At 50.4% G+C, this 16,190-nt stretch overlaps 3 protein-coding genes and 1 non-coding gene across 17 annotated transcripts in view; 2 read left to right on the forward strand and 2 right to left on the reverse strand.

Annotated features, from left to right (window-relative positions):
• Window positions 1-2,536, forward strand: part of LOC122371294 — a 5,915-nt gene extending 3,379 nt beyond the window's left edge. Inside the window, exons 5-7 of the mRNA XM_043347484.1 lie at window positions 596-868; window positions 1,360-1,563; window positions 1,960-2,536. Of these exons, the coding sequence (XP_043203419.1) occupies window positions 596-868; window positions 1,360-1,563; window positions 1,960-2,077 (595 nt within the window). The 3' untranslated portion in view covers window positions 2,078-2,536. The remainder of the gene's footprint in view (window positions 1-595; window positions 869-1,359; window positions 1,564-1,959) is intronic.
• The window catches only part of LOC122371245 (leucine-rich repeat protein soc-2 homolog), a 27,377-nt gene extending 15,541 nt beyond the window's left edge, over window positions 1-11,836 (reverse strand). Inside the window, exons 1-11 of one of the 7 annotated variants that reach the window (XR_006254697.1) lie at window positions 10,431-10,459; window positions 10,066-10,188; window positions 8,800-9,063; window positions 8,189-8,404; window positions 7,895-7,990; window positions 6,454-6,683; window positions 5,979-6,162; window positions 5,407-5,661; window positions 4,934-5,091; window positions 4,407-4,644; window positions 3,979-4,058 (exon numbers count right to left, since the gene is read on the reverse strand). Coding sequence is in view for 4 of the 7 variants with exons in the window: in XM_043347431.1 (XP_043203366.1) it covers window positions 4,023-4,058; window positions 4,407-4,644; window positions 4,934-5,091; window positions 5,407-5,661; window positions 5,979-6,162; window positions 6,454-6,683; window positions 7,895-7,990; window positions 8,189-8,404; window positions 8,800-9,063; window positions 10,066-10,128 (1,740 nt within the window). In the remaining 3 variants the exon portion in view is untranslated. Of the gene's footprint in view, window positions 1-3,978; window positions 4,059-4,406; window positions 4,645-4,933; window positions 5,092-5,406; window positions 5,662-5,978; window positions 6,163-6,453; window positions 6,684-7,894; window positions 7,991-8,188; window positions 8,405-8,799; window positions 9,064-10,065 lie in introns of all 7 variants that reach the window. The other 6 variants (XR_006254698.1, XM_043347431.1, XM_043347444.1 and 3 more) reach the window with 6 other exon arrangements.
• LOC122371295 (derlin-2-like) overlaps window positions 11,032-16,190 on the reverse strand; it is a 34,561-nt gene continuing 29,402 nt past the window's right edge. For all 8 annotated transcript variants that reach the window (XM_043347509.1, XM_043347518.1, XM_043347499.1 and 5 more), the window contains exons 3-6: window positions 14,045-14,110; window positions 13,474-13,764; window positions 12,766-12,929; window positions 11,032-11,995 (exon numbers count right to left, since the gene is read on the reverse strand). In XM_043347509.1, coding sequence (XP_043203444.1) covers window positions 11,878-11,995; window positions 12,766-12,929; window positions 13,474-13,764; window positions 14,045-14,110 — 639 coding nt within the window. In that variant the 3' untranslated portion in view covers window positions 11,032-11,877. The remainder of the gene's footprint in view (window positions 11,996-12,765; window positions 12,930-13,473; window positions 13,765-14,044; window positions 14,111-16,190) is intronic.
• On the forward strand, window positions 13,251-13,322 carry Trnaq-cug. Its single transcript has one exon. It is a non-coding gene; the product is annotated as a tRNA-Gln (tRNA).

Consider the following 16,190-nt stretch of genomic DNA (forward strand, 5'->3'; position numbering starts at 1 on the left):
TCTCACCACTGAGGTGCACGTCACACTGTGGTACAAACTGGCCAGCTGGGACCGGTCGGCCACCCTCTCCCTTCCCACCCTCCCCTCCCGTCCACCCCCGCCCGATCAGCGGCGCCCCAACCCGTTACTTCGGTCATGGACAGCGGCGACCCGCGGATTCCGCCACATAGTCCGGCTTAAATATCGCCGATGGTAATCGCCTGGCTAAAGGGATGCCGCGTGCCCGCGGCTGCTGGTCGTCGGTAAACCTATGGCCGGAGTCAGAGATCAAATCACCAGAAACTCAGACATTTGGGACTGGTTTTCATGGGGAATATGGTCAAAACTACGGATCTGGTTGAGGAGAAAGCAGACAGGAGAACATGAGATAGGTAACAAATGCAAATTAAATTCACATTTTGTAAGTAACCGCCTAGCATGATAATTAATTGAAGCTTTGGGCGCCCGGGAATGTAAAGTTCAACGGCCCCAACAACCAATATCGGTTCGACCACCTCACTCATGCTGTTCAACTTTAAACCAGTGCCTGGCATTACAAGCTCCCGAGGATCGCAGTCGAAACAGCGATGGTTTAACAATACTGTCCGCTCCTCAGACACGTTTTGCGCGTGGCCGGCACCAACTCGATCCGCTACGTCATCCCGGAGGACTCTGGCAAGGCGGGCATCTTCCGCTGGAAGGTGGAGCTGCCGCCCTACCTGACGTGCACCCAGTGCGTCATGCAGTGGACCTACTACGCCGGAAACACGTGGGGCACGTGCTCGGACGGCGAGCAGGCGGTCGGCTGCGGGCCGCAGGAGACGTTCATCAACTGCGCCGACATCGCCATCGTCTCCAACACGCCCTACTTCGGACCCGTCCACAACAGGTCAGTGAGGTGTCAAACGGGGCCCAGCGCATGTGGTAGTGGCCTAGGACCGAGAAACGGCAAGGCAACATGGGTGCAGATACTATTACTAGCCAATAGGGGAGTAGCTCAGTAGCCTTGTGCAATCACCGCTCTATGAATATGCGGTTATATTGACACGCAGAGATTTATTATCGCCACACTGGTGATGGAAGTGGCGGCTAGGTGTCGACTTTAGACAATGCATACCATTATTGATATACGATAGATCACAGGAAACGTGTCTTACAGTACGAAATGTGCGTCGGAAATACGCATTCATCATGCTCGTCAAGCTGCGGCGAGAGCAGTGGCTCAACCACCTGTCTCTCAACAGCCTGGACTATATTGGACTATATGTATTCCACTCTGACCCCACCCCCTGTCACTTCGGCTGGACCGCACACTGCGACGCTGAACCTCTGGCAGCCCACCCCTGCCCCACTCTGACCCCTCGCGCGCCTCTCCAACAGTCTGGACCGCACGCTGCCCCTCACCAAGTCGGAGGTGGCTCGGGTGGTCCAGGAGGACCTAGACAACGAGCCCCGGGCGCCCGCCTTCCGGCCGCAGATCTGTCTGCCGCATGGAGAGTTTAAACAGGAGGAAGGCGCCGACCGGTTCTGCCTGCGCTGCATGGTTAACCCCGAGGCGTGCCCCACGGATAGGTGCATGTGTGTGTAAGTATCGGAGGGGCTCTGTGGGGAGGGTTATGAGTAGTTGCTTTGGTGAAGAGAAGTCGCCGTGTGTGCTGGTCTACGAAGAAAAGACCTATCATGAATCTTGGGAGGGAGTTTATCTTTCGGAGATGAGGGGCGAAATTTGTCTCCGAAAGAGGAGCATGCATGATACAACTATGAATTTGTTTGTGTGATTGACGATTTTCTCCCAGCAGTAATCCAGCAATGTCAATAAACGTTAAGGATAATTGCTAACCGCTTAGGCAAATCCCTGGACCCCAGGGCCCACACTGCCTCTACCAGCCGGTAATATTCACCAGGGACCGTTAACCAACTCACACTCGGCCATCTGCAGAGTGAGCTCCCAGGACTAACTCGTGTATTCCCATGTTCCAGTACGGAGTGCGAGGCACAGGGAGAGTTCGCCAAGAGGCCACAGGCTGACCTGTTCTGTCACGAGAACTGCCTCGGCTTCCCGAGCCACTGCCCGGAGGACAAGTGTCGCTGCTTCTGAGGGGACGGAAGACAACCCGAAGGACAAGCTCGCTTGCTCCTGATGAGCGACAATGGATGACATGAACGACAGACTGGTTGTTTGACGGCTGAGGCTGCTGAGACAAGGGCATTAGGATGGTGTATCCGCAATGGTGCGATTTAGTCCGGGCCACGCAGGCAGCACTGGGCCAGCCACAGTGGTGACACGACTGCTGGGCAGAAGCCCCTGCCACCGTTGTCATCGCCGGTGCGGTGTGGTTTGGGTAATTGGATGAGAAGCGCTGAATGTTGGCGAAGGGGCAAATGTAATGTGATCTACCCTCTACGGCGGTGTGATCTACCGTAGACTGATTTATAGTTCCATTTGATGACTTATAGTGTCGAATCTGTTTCGTCGAACTACTCATTTTGTCACTGCTACGGGATTCGGTGTGTCGATTTAGTTCCAATGGATTCATTTCGTGGAAAAAATGTTAAACCTGACTTTAAGGCCGTACACGCGAAGTTGATGTGTGTCTAGAATTTTAATCACGCAGAGTCGACACAATTCAACTTCTGAAATGTAGATTGAGCTTGTTGCATAATGCATACGCAATGTTCATGCTGGAAGTCTATGAATCGCAAATGTAAGACATGACAAATGCCTCATAAGAAAAAAGGTCGCAAAGTCATACGATTACGTAATAGGTAGGTAAAGGCACATTAACGCACATTCGCAGATTGCTTGGTTTCTTTCTTACTGAGCAAGTGCTATGGAAAAAAATCAAAAATAGCCATTATTCATCTCCATAAGTTCAGTTTGAGTAAGGCGTTATAATGCTTTCAACGGCCTTGATGATTTCCACGCTAAGCAGGAACTCACGCAACACCACCGTAACTCGACTACTTCCTACACACACGTTCAACTTTGGTCTCCTTGTATAACATCACATATAGTTTATCCACACATGTTCACGCCAGCTTAGGTGAAAGCACAACATGACTGAAAACCATGGAACAGCGATAAAATTATGGCACGTGATTCGACGGAATCATACAACACATAGCCACACAAAACACTGAGGCTGTCAGACACACCGCCCGCGGTAAACGACTAGATCGAGATAAACTCCACAAAATTATCACACAAAACAACTGAGATTAACAGCAAGTACGGCCCCTGGCGGCCAAAGTCCCGGCGATATACCGAGAGGCCGGCCAGGATTGCATACAGCGCCCGGCGCCCGTCACTGCCATCTGCCGGCGGCCGAGACAACTACAGGATCACAGGGAGACGAGCGCCACCCGGCCCGGTATTTGATACGAGATTGTGCGTTCGGGAACGGCGGTCCCGGCCCTGCCTTCATCACTCAGTCTTAGAAAACAGCCCTCCTCCCCATCAGGCCTTTGAGAGAAGCGGCCACCGAACAGAGGTAAGACGGCGGGGCCGCCTCAAACCGACCACCGGCTGTGCCCCCCCCCAAAAAAAAATTGTCCGAGTCCGTCTAAAACCGGCCGCCCATTTCCTTGAGAAGCCCGTCCCGATCACTGGAGAAGCAGCAGTTAGCTAAAACCACCCGTCCGCTGTGCCCAGCGCCATCTTCACGACGGCCGACGAGCTTACGAAAACGCGATCCCACAAACTAGCAACAACAAATATGCACCTGCATACGCGACTTCTCTGGATCTACATTATTACACTGGAAATAGACAAACACCCATACAACATTCGAGGTTTGACATTGCATTTAAATAAATATCTCCGTTAAAAACAACAGTCAGGGCCTTGAGTCAGGGGATGACTAGCACCGTCCCATTTGTCCCAGCACCGGCCAGTCTTTCTGAAGCGCTCGGTGGACTCGGGTCGCTGCCCGGGCGGGGAGCGGGAGAGAGCGGGGAGCGGGAGAGAGAGAGAGAGAGAGGGGAGAGAGGAACACTCACTGAGAGGAGGAGGCGCCGCCGACGGGCGCGGCCGACTCCGACCGTCACATGGTCCGGTACGGGCCCTGCATCTTGAGAAACTGAAACACACAGAGAGACGGAGTCGCGGTCAGACAGGTGGTATATACAGACAGAATGTCCCGGCACAGGAGAGGCGGTCACTGAATACAACATAAATACGGCCAGATGGGTCAGTTGGGGTACGCTACCTAAAAATCCAGCGACGCAGCTTGAAACAAGTTGACCCCACAAGTGAGCTGAAATAATAATTCCAAAAACGTTCATATTCTTTCATAGACTTTCACCTCTCAATCTTAAAACCTTTCGTAGCTTCTGCTATAGTAAAGTAATCTTGACTCCTGCCACCCTCATTTACACCGTTCTCCCCCTCACAGTTTCTACCCTCGACTCCCATCTCCCTCTCTAACCTGTATGACCAGACTGGGTCCGGCGGCGACAATCTCGGGCGGTATCAGCGTTAGCGGACAGTTCTCCAGGCTCAGCAGCTGCAGACTGGAGCAGAGCACCAGCTCGTACGGCAGTCCGTGCAGGCCCGGGTTGTCGTTAATGTAGAGAGACTCGAGCGACTCGAGGTTACCGATCTCCTCCACGATGTGCGATAGGTTGTTCTCGCCGGCGCTCAGGTAGGTGAGGTTCGATAGAAGACTGGTGGAATAAAGATCCGGACGTTGAATAGCGAGAGGACGCACAAATGACATGTATGTAGTTTGTCAGATGTCAATCTTGAGCATTCAAAAAAGTATGACTAAGTTTACGAACAACTATTACTTGCACACTTATCAGAAAATCAGCTACATCAAGCGTCATCTCTCATCACATGTCGTCTTTCCCATATTTACCCTCTTCTTTCGCTCCCACCCACTCACTCGATGGCTCTCGGTAGCATTGTGAGACAATTGTTCTGAACAACAGCACCCTTCCCTCCCCCACTCACCCTATAGCTCTGGGCAGCGCCGTGAGGCAGTTGCTCTGCAGTACCAGCCGCTGCAGCTCCCGCAGGTAGCCGATCTCACTGGGCAGAGTCTCCAGACGGTTCTCCTCCAGATCGAGCAGGCGCAGCTTACGGAGATTGCCCAGCGTCGGCGGCAGGCGCTGCGGGTCAGAGACACGGCAACTCAGCACCATAGCACTAACGAGGACAGTGGATCCAGCAGGCGCAGCTTACGGACATTGCCCAGTGTCGGCGGCAGGCGCTGGAGGAATGCCAAACACCGTGTCATTGCTTTTCCCGTAAAAAAAACTGACGAATTCCCTGATGGCACGCGAGCAGAAAGGAAGTCCCCAAGTATTATTAACTGTTTCACTATAAAAATAATAACTTGACAGCTTTTCTGAACGACGAGGCCTAACATATTCCTGAGCAGCGCCGACCGAGCCCCCATCCTCTGCTACCGTCCTCTGGCTCACCCTGAGTAGGTTATTGGAGAGGATGAGCACCTCGAGACTCTGCAGGTGCTGGATGTCGTCCGGCACCTTGGTCAGCTGGTTGGTGCCCAGGTTCAGCTCCACCATATGCTCCCACGTCCCGATGTCCATCGGCAGAGAGGTCAGCAGGTTGTCCTTCATGTTCAGCTTGGTCAGGTGACGCGCCCGCGAGAAGATGCCGTACGGGATCTTGTCGATCTGGTTGTGTTCCATGTTTATAGCGTCAACGTTCGTGAACTGGCGAACAAGTGGGCAGGAGACGCGGCATGTCACAACAGAGGTGAAGAGACACAGCGCGGATCACACGGTCAGGGACCGGCGGGGCACAAACACCAGCAGCAGCCAGCAACGCAGCCCGCGGTGCTCCTTAAAACCCAGCTCGCTACTTACGAGCGCACCAATAGCCGTCCCCATTGCCCAAGTTTTTTTCACAAGCAATCTTAACAAGTCCCTGCCAACTCCAAGCAACACCCCACTCTGTCTCCTAAACACGCTGAAAAACTAGCTCAAATATTCCCGACTCCCGCTCCGATGTCCCGGCTGCCCCGCCGCACCTGGGCCGGTCCGCCGACCGGGAAGCTGGTGAAGCAGTTCCTGGCGAGCGTGACGCTGGTCAGGCTGTTGAGCGCCGACAGCAGGCCGTCCGGCAGGCGCGCCACGCTGTTGCCCTCCATATTGTATTGCTCCATGTGCACACACTTGGCCAGCGAGCGAGGCAGCTCCGTCAGACGGTTGTACCTGGAAAAAGAAACGTAACAACACGGTCGGGAGATGTTAGATGCTTCCAAAGACAACCTCATTACGCCAAGGCCGACTAGGGTAGAAGGACTCAATCTTTTGGTGCAGTGTTAATGATAATCTTGGCATGAAAATGCGCTGATATGTAAGGATACAACTACACAAACAATACCCAAGCTCCACAGAAACCTAATAAGCATGAACACTACACATTACCTAGCCGTCCAATCACATCAACCACTGGAGCTACACACTCATTCCCTCCCCTCCCCCGCCGGTCACTCGACGGACCTGAGCTCGAGCCGGGTGAGTGCGCGGAGGTTTCCGATCGTCTCAGGAATGTCGATCAGCTCGTTGTGCTGCAGGTCCAGGGTAGACAGGCGCACGCAGTTGCCGATCGCCTCGGGCAGGTGCTCCAGGTGGTTGTGCGAGATGTCGAAGGTGACCAGCTTCACCAGCCGGCCCACGCCCGGCGTCAGCTCGCGAATCTTGTTCTCACGCAGACTGAGCATCGTGAGGTTCTACGGGGGAGGGGATGGGTGAGAGGTTAGACCCAGTAGCACGGGATCACATTCGACTCCAGTGATACACTGATCCAAGTTATGAGGGGAAAGACATAGAGGCAGACTGCAGAGCCACGCGGATCAGTCGGTGATTGATCCAGCTGGTAGCAACGGACACTTGTTCGAGGCAATACAACCAGAAAGAAGGCAAGACAGAGCATAAAAATGAAATTTTAATGCAAAATTAACCCTCGCCCGCACATGGGGGGGGGGGGGGGGTGGTTGCCACCCCCCCCCCCCAGGTAGTCTTTCTGCTCTGCACTCAACATTTTTAGAGCTAGAAGGCTGATTTTTCGTATAGCTGCTCCTCTATCCTTTCTTGATGTCCATTGAAAATTTCAAGTTTCTGTGATTTTTGGTTTCGGAGATATGACCTTGTTTTTCAGGTCATGTCATGACCCAAATGGCCAATTCTCAACATGGAATCATGGAACATGTTGTTCGACGATGTACAGGGGTCAAGGTCAGGGTCAAGGTCAACCTAGGTTATCTAAGATAATTGAGTTTTAGGCAAGCTGAATTTACTTTTTGTGAATTTTTTTTTACTGCATTTTTGGTAAAAGCTTCTCAGATCATGATTTCATGTAATATGGACCCAAAAACAATCCGTGCACACATCAGTATACACACAGACACACACAGACATACAAACACATATAATTGACCTTGACCTAACTTGACCTGAAATGACCTCAGCAGCAAAATTCTGGTCGGGTAGTGTGACAAAGAGGTTCTAGTTGGCTTGGCAACAGAAAACAGCATCGTCATCGGTATTTGATAAGCAGCGCACTTGATATCCAACGGTGACCCAAAACAGCAACATTTTTTAGTTTGACCTGACCTGGAAGGTCAATGACTGACCTGAGAAGGTAAAACTGGGTATCATTGGATTCGTCTCTTCCAAAAGAATCTTTTTGGTCTTTACCGCTAAGCTCTATCTCCAACAGGAACGAAATGGCGCGGGGGGGTGGCAACCACCCCCCCCCCCCCCATGTGCGTTCTAGGATGGGAAAATGGCATGTGCGGGCGAGGGTTAACGTCTTTAAAGTTGTCATATAAAATACGGATGCAACCGTTCTTTTTTGTGGAAACGTAGATGGTTCCGCCTTTGAACGTGCAACCGTCGTTCACAACCAGGTTGCCACGCAGAACGCAGCGCATCGACTTACCACAAGGTTTTGAATGTCATCGCCGACCACTTTTATCCTGTTGAACCTCAAAAACAGCGTAGTAAGATTTGTTAGCTTGTAAACAACATCGGGAATCTGAGAACACAAAAAGTAAACAAAATTAGCAAACAATCCTTTGTGCAAAGCTGTATATACCATTAACGACAATATACCCCCCACCCCACCCCATCTCCATGCACAAACCCCTCCCCCAGTGCCCATACCTCCCCAAGATCCCACTACCCCACCCAGTCTCCACAACCGGGCGCCGCCCCCTTCCCCCGAGTTACCCACCTCGCTGAGCTTGTTGTGCCTCAGGTCGAGCACCCGGAGTGAGGTGAGGTGCGCCAGCGCGTCCGGCAGCTGCGTCAGTGAGTTCTCGTTGAGTGCCAGCGTCTGCAGGCTGGTGAGACAGCCCAGCTCGGCGGGCACCGTGGTCAGCTTGTTGCCGTACAGGTACAGCTCGTGTAGGTCGGTGAGTTCGCGTACGGAGGCCGGCAGGTGGGCAATCTGACCACAGAGATGACGGAGTTACACTGGGGAGGGAGAGCAGGAAAGGGAGGACTGAGGGAGAGTAGGGTAGGGGCAGAAACCATAGGGAGAGCAAGGGAGCAGAGATGAGAACAGAGAGAATGGGAGGAGACCACCTGAGACGGAAGGGTGAGGATGGACAGACACATTCGGCGTCGATAATTCAGTGACTTGACAGGACCTAACAGATGAACAAAGAACTAAAACTGATCGTATAAAATCCCTCGTACTATAATCTACTGACACAGACGAATAACGAAATAAAACTAACCATGAGCTATCATCCATCATGCTAAAACAGATTCACCGCCAATACTTCAGCAAACTCAGCAGGAATGATACCTGAAAAACCATCCATCTGAGGAGTCACTCACGTTCGCCTTGCTGAGGTCGAGTCGATGCGCTCCCTCATCGCGACACCGGAGAAACTCTTTGGCCACGTCGAGGTCGGCCTGAATGGGCTTGTTTTTCTTGGTGGTCGGCTTGGGCTTGTTCTCGTCGACCTTGACGGTGACAGTCTTGGTGCGGCCGCCGTCTCCGACCATCAGCGAGGTCGAGGAGAGCTTCTTCTCCTTCAGCGCGCCGGCCATGTCGGGGGCGGCCGACATCGCTGACAGTCGGTCACCGTCCCCTGAGCCCTGTCAGTGGGAACAATATTACTTATGGCAGTAGCGGAGATATCGCTGACAGTTGGTTTTTTGTCCCCCAAGCCGTGTCCGTAGGAGTGGGTGACATTGCAGTGTGGTTTAAGGTTCATGCACATAAGTAACTAGATGAAATTTGATATGGAGAAACTGATTGACCAGGCATCAGTCAGTTCAAACAGGTACAGGTCATAAGTGCCACAAGAAGGTACATCTAGGAACAACCAGTTGGCTGTCAGCATTTCTACCATTTAAGTTTTAACATTTCACAAATGCAAACTTTTAGCTGGTTTAGACTAATTTGTACCCCAAGCTGGTTTGGCTTGTTGACTCTGTTGTAAAGTACCTTTCAGCCAGACTACATACATGACAACAGGGTTGATGAGAAGCACCACCTAAGGTAACAAAGCTTTATCTGTACCAAGGCTATATAATCTGTACCAACCAGGCTGAAAATCTGGACTGATCTGCACTGAAAGACTTTATTTTGCAACATAATTTATAAATCTGCACAATTGTTCTTCAAGGAAATGTCAATAGGTAAAGGGCAATTCTTCCCTCACTGGACCTGTTGTCTACAGTCAATAATTTTTCTGACACTGATGTGCCAGCTCAGTGGTTTACAGTAGCATTAGGGGGCTCCACCAAACCATGCTAAATCCCCACCTATAGGGCACCAACAGAGTGGCCCTGTGCCGACACGATCTTATCAAGATTGCCATACCTTACAGGTTGGCCTCACTACCTTGAGCTGGGGACCTTCTGCAGGAACCTCACCATCTGGAAGTTAGATATGCCCTCCCTTGCTCCCGACTTAGCAGCTCTCATGCAAGAAGCACATACAAAATGAAATATGAATTGCTTTCAGTTGAACTAGACCGACCCTAGACAGACTTCACATCTTCTCAAACTTCCAAAAACTGACTGACTTGAGGCAGAATTCAAATTGGGACTCCAAAATGACTCTGACAGCAGTCTTGACTACAGATACCTCACCTCCAGCCAGATATGCCAGTCTTTCAGTTTGTGCAGGCTCCTTGATAGCAGACCTGGTGGCATGCTTCATTGTACGGAAGTGGAAGGTCGCTAAAAATGATAAATGCCATCATTTTGTTCGTCCTGCAAGGAGACACGATTTTTACCTTATCCTTCCAAGCATCAAAAAAGAAAGTCACAGTCACTAACATAAACATCCTAATTCCTATAAACTGGTTGGTAGCTACATTTTATTTCAGGCTGAATCATTCAGAATGAAAATAACATCTTCATGAACCTAGCACCTACCTACCCTACCATATAGGGCCTTGCCCTACCATAACAAATTGAAATAGCATTCAGTGAGTTTGAGTTCAGTGACTCACGACTTGCTCACGACTGAAGGAACTGGTACAAAAGCTGCGCAGCAGACGATCACACGGCCTCCATATTATGCTGCAAAGGTTTTCCTTCACCACCTAGCATGATTGGTGGCGTATTTATAAATGATTTGTGTGGGTATTAGTAAAGTAATCTTGGGTGTGGGTTGGACTTGGGTTGGACCACTTCAATTCACATCAACACAGCAAGTGAAAAATCGAAGCATTACGGTGGCAACTATTAAAAAAAAAAAAAATTAGTCCGAACCTTTTGATAGGAAGGATTCACAAGGACAGAGCCACCGCCAAGCGAAGCTTGTTGCGGTGACTTGGCGGTGACCCCGCCCTCTAGCCTCAGTCGTGCAATTCCAGTTCTGTGGCAGAATTTAGGGTCCAAAGATCAAGTTTAACGTTCGCACATAGCCGCGCACGGCCCGTCCCCTCACTGACTTCGCCTGACAGCGGCCTGCCACCAACCGCAACCATACCTGTCAGGATCGGCCCATAAATGTCAAGCGCCCGTCGCGCTTCGAACCCGGACTGTTATAACCAGGAGCGCGTGATCTCACCACGCGAAGTCCAACGCTCTACCAACTGAGCTACGGGACCGGCTATACCTGATGTATTAAAACCATAAGAACAGCACACGTTTAATAAATAGCTGTGTATAATATAATGCCATCGTGCCTCATATAAAAAAACGACTGCTCTCATCCAATGTCGTGTTTCGAAATTAGCCCGAAAGCCCGCCCTTTTCATTCCCTGGGATGGATACACATCCACAGCGGTGGGTGGATGAGTCAGTCAACACCTCAAAGTAGCACAGTGTAACACAGCAAACAAAACAACCGTGCCATGCGTGAATCAGCCCGACAAAGGTCCAGCGGTCTGATTGGCCGTCGATCCGCCAATGAGCTCCCATGACTCGCCAGACGACCAATCACAGTCAAGGGAGGTTGTCAGCTAGATTTACAGCCGCCAACATGCGTTCAATCGACAGGGTCCGTCATCGACAAAGTTTCTCCACTAGCACGTAAGATTGCAACATAATTCAACATCTAAGCGGGCCCGAAATACTCAGAAACCGTTAGCGGCAAAGTGTTTAAACATTTCACGGTAGCAAGCATGTTCAGAGAACCGAAAACCTCGAGCGTTCAACATCTCACAACACGTCAGTGTCTGTGATTCCTTACTGTTGTGGCGTAGCAACGCACAACCCCCTTTTCATGTCCATATATGGTAAGTCATGTATGTTGCACAGTGCACACCCACACTACCACAGCAAACACTATCACCCCAGACCATCCCCTGTGCGTCGGTTGGCGTCCAGCTCAGTGCTCAGCGTCCAGCTCAGCTCAGGGTGACCCCCGTCACTGGTAGTAGAACCGGCCCGTCCCCTCCGCTCAGTGGCCGGCGGCCGCTGCGGTCAGTGGTTATCGCCGGCCGGCTGCGGTCAGTGGTTATCGCCGGCCGGCTGCGGTCGCTGCGCACCCCAGTCGAAGCCGCCCGGCCGCTCCTCGGGCGGCGGGGCGTACGCTGGGTCTCCGGCTGCCGGGTCGAATAGCCGCACACTGCAGCAGCAGCGCCGCACATCGAGAGTCAGCTCAGGGGGGCGCGAATTAGCCATACTCGGGGGAAGGTGGCGCGAATTAGCCATACTCGATGGAAGGGGGGGGGGGTGGGGGGGGGGGGTGAATAAGTCATACTCGGGGAAGGGGTAGGGGGCGTGAATAAGTCATACTCGGGGAAAGGGGTAGGGGGCGTGAATAAGTCATACTCGGGGAAGGGGTAGGGGCGTGAATTAGCCATATTCAGGGGGAAGGGGGGTTGAGTTGATCAGGCTCAACAATTTACGAGTTTTTACGAGCCAGCCTAAAATACGAAACATGAAGACACATGAAATAAACAAAGGTAGTTCATGTAAATATGAAGTTCGGTGGCATGTTAACTACACATGCAAGCCAGCCATCTGGCTATGGGCGGAATTCCAGAGACCACTGCAGCGCATTCATTTTGTGTGGCATACGCATTGCGCACCAAGTACGAACTCATTTACAATGCAAATGTACATATCACACATGACGACTACGAACCATTTCAACAAACTGAAATCGAACGCACATAATAAGGGAGTAAAATAAGCATTAGGAGCGCAAAGGTTTAGCAGCTGGATCACCACGGCGAGTGTGCTTATCCGCACGTAATGACATATGCTAAAAATGACATTATCAATTTACCCACCTAAACTGAGGAAAATTCTACATCTATGAAGCGGCGCAGCGAGACACCGACAGACACCTCCCCAAAACTGTTCGGTCCGCCCGCGGCTGGCGATACTCACATGCCGTGGGGCACTTTGAGCAGCCGGAAGCCGCCCGGCTGGTTGGGGAACACGTCCTCCAGGAAGAAGTAGGCGTGTCCGACTGCGATACCCATTAGGTCGACAGACACCGAGTTACCGAGCAGCAGTGAGAAGCCGAGCAGCACCCACGGCAGGTACGGCGCCTACAACGACAGGTGCGAGACGGGCTCAGATCAGAGATGTCAATCGGATACCAACTTTTTGGTACACTGATACCGAACTGATACCAACTTGGTATTTCCAGGCTAATGCATTTGGTATTTTGTTGGTATTATGAACCCGCACTAGCGTATAAGAGGTTGAAAAGGTTGGTACATCATTCATGTTCTCAAGTAGGTTTGGTTTTCGTATTCCCTCATGATTTTGGTTGGTATTTGGTTTTTCTGTAGTTGACATCACTAGCTCTGATCACTTCAAGCAATTCTTTTACCAGACCAAATATTCCATCGCCAACAGCGGGCTATGGCCCCGTGGTGTAACGGTTAGCACTCAGGACTCTGAATCCTGCGATCCGAGTTCAAATCTCGGCGAGACCTGCAGTTTTCCACTAATATGTCTCTGCAGATGAACAAACGACATGAAAACCTCCACACTTGCTTTGATGACCTTTCGTTTCGGGCCTGTCGCAATAGACATCAAATCTCGGTGGATATTGAAACATAGCCTGCTGTCACCTCGTCCTCTCACCTGGAAGTTCATCAGCCCGAAGAAGTTCATCCTGATGAACGGGTTCCTCCTGCTCCACACGTAGACCAGCATGATGGTGAAGGCCTGTCCGAGGAAGAGCATGTTGACCACCAGCGCGCACAGCACCATGCAGACGGCGCCGAACACGAACATGATGACAAAGTCGCCGGTGCGGCCTCGAAACGAGCCGTCCTCCAGGTAGCGGCAGTAGCGGTACGTGAAGATCAGGTTGAAGAGGAACGTGAAGCCCACCGGACCGAAGAACAGGAACGTCGTGACGAGTCGCCATACCTGCAAGGTGGGCAAACAGTACCGACATGGTCCAATTCCTGACACTGACATTTTGCATTCAGTGCACAGAATGACAAATAATAAGACTACTACTGACAAATAATGAGACTATCACTAGACTACTACTGCACTACTATAACTGACCGTTCTCTCATTTGACTATCAAACGATAAGAGTGAAATTTTCCACGGATGTTCTACAGACTACATATGAACAGCGCACAAGGAAACGTTCATCATCTACCGATTTAGTAGCTGCAGAGGCATGTAAACTTGCTTACCTGCCACTGTGAAACTATCAGATTTGGATTGAAGTACAGTTGAAATGGCGACACCAGATCTAATTGCTGTGAAAATGTAGGGATTGTAAGTGATGTGCCAACCAGTCATCCTGTTACAAAACACGTTTATCTGGATACATATCTATGTAAGCGGTGCACTTTTTAACGCGCTATCATAATTGAGCTTAAATTGAGATTTGTCTACCAAACGGCTTGAGGGTGGATGTGACGTCATGCATAGGCGGCGGAACGGGGAGGGCACCGGGGCACCGTGCCCCCCTTTGATTTTGGCATTTTAACATAAGCCCTATGGGCGTTGCATGGAAAGAATGGGACCAAAAGTCGGCAGTGCCCCCCTCCCCCCTTAATTGAAAGTGTTCAACCGCTACTGACGTCATGCACGACATGTCACGCAGATGTGACAATAACAAGGAGCGGAGATAATGCTGATATATTCTTTAACCTTCCAGGCGGTGGGGGGGGGGGGGTGCATTTTTTGCCCCCTCCCCTTTTGGTTTTTTCGATATATCTCTAGAACCGCTTCGCCGATCGTTACCAAACTTTCTGTACCCTCCCGTGAAAAGCTATTGCACATTGTGACAAAAAAAAAATCCAAAGGCTATGATAGGTTGGCCGCTAATGACGTCAGAGTGACGTCATTTCTGCCATTTTCGACCCAAAAAATGGTTTCGCGGGAAGAAATGTCAGGCCTACAACTTTAGAGATACAGAAAAATGTTTCAGACATGAACGGTGTAGAATTGACAGGGCTACAAAACTGCTATCTCGGATTTTTGAATTTTTTGGATTTTGCCCCCAAAAATAAAACAATTTTTTGAACATAATAGCCGAAAAATTCAAAAAGTTTTTTGAATTTCGAAAAACCGGAATATATATGATAGTCTCTACCGCTTTCTATCTACATACCAAATTTGAGATCGATACCTCTTTTTTGGCCAAGTTATAGCGAAAAAAACTGTTCAAAATTGATGTCAAATTTTCAAACTCAATTTTTAGCAATTCTAGACCTCGTAGCGTAAAACAAAGACCACCATTATACTCCCCGTGATGAGTTGCATCGAATCAATACCCATTTTATGGAAAACTATCAACTTAGAAATTTGACCTTTTTTGACCTGACCTTGATCTGACCTCCACCAGAAAGTGACCTAAACTGTACCTGATGGTCTTATAACCAACACCATTGAGTTGGAAATGAAAAATTGGCCATAAAACATGCATCGCATAACCTAAGTAAAGTTGGGTTTATGTGGTGACCCTTGGTGACCTGACCTGTGACCTCTAATAGCAACATATGTACTAGACAACTGACGCCCTATCGCTGATTTCCGACAAAATACGTTTTCCTCGGTGTTATAGCGCTTTCCCTAGAAGACCCGTGAACGGTGAAACATTTTATCTTTGACCTGACCTGTGACGTCATCGGTGACCCCGAGGTCAATGAAATTTGGTTTCCTTCAACAAATTTGACAGGGCTATCGAACGCCTTTGAATTTTTCGGATCCGTCCAGTAGTTTCGGAGATGCGGGGGGCAACAAAATGCCCCCCCCCCCCCCACCGCGCGGAAGGTGGCCGGGAGGCCCACCGCCTGCCGGGTTAAGTGCCTGCTTGTGAACCAACACTGCGACCCTCGACGCCTACCAAGCCAATGTTTACCTTCATTCAGCATTCTGGATTTAACAAAAAATCCTATATGTAATTAAACTATCGGAAAAGCAAAACTCATTACTTGACAACTTGAAGAAAAGCTCAGCAAAGGGTTCACCGCAAAGGGTCCACCTCAAAGTTCAAACATGCTTGGTAGTCCGCATTGAAATGATGAATCCAGAAGTCCCAGGCTTACTGTATCATAACTAGCAGTATCACTGAACTATATAATGTGGAAGGCGCATCGGCCACCAGATGGTGTCCAACGGTGCCACCATGTTGCGCAGACCAGGAAGCGGCCGCCGCCTGTGTTGGGGAATAGGGAATTCGGGACCTCGATTTACGTTTACGGCGGCTGCATCCGTCACGCTCAAGCTATGTAGACACGGAATCCGGCATCCTACGCAGAATTGAGTGGAGAACAAGATGACATCTTAAAAAATCCTCAACTACAGGGAACTTATACGTTAAACCGTTAT

This window comes from Amphibalanus amphitrite, unplaced genomic scaffold (assembly GCF_019059575.1).
Source record: "Amphibalanus amphitrite isolate SeventyFive unplaced genomic scaffold, NRLGWU_Aamphi_draft 000035F_arrow, whole genome shotgun sequence".
NCBI lineage: Eukaryota > Metazoa > Arthropoda > Thecostraca > Balanomorpha > Balanidae > Amphibalanus > Amphibalanus amphitrite.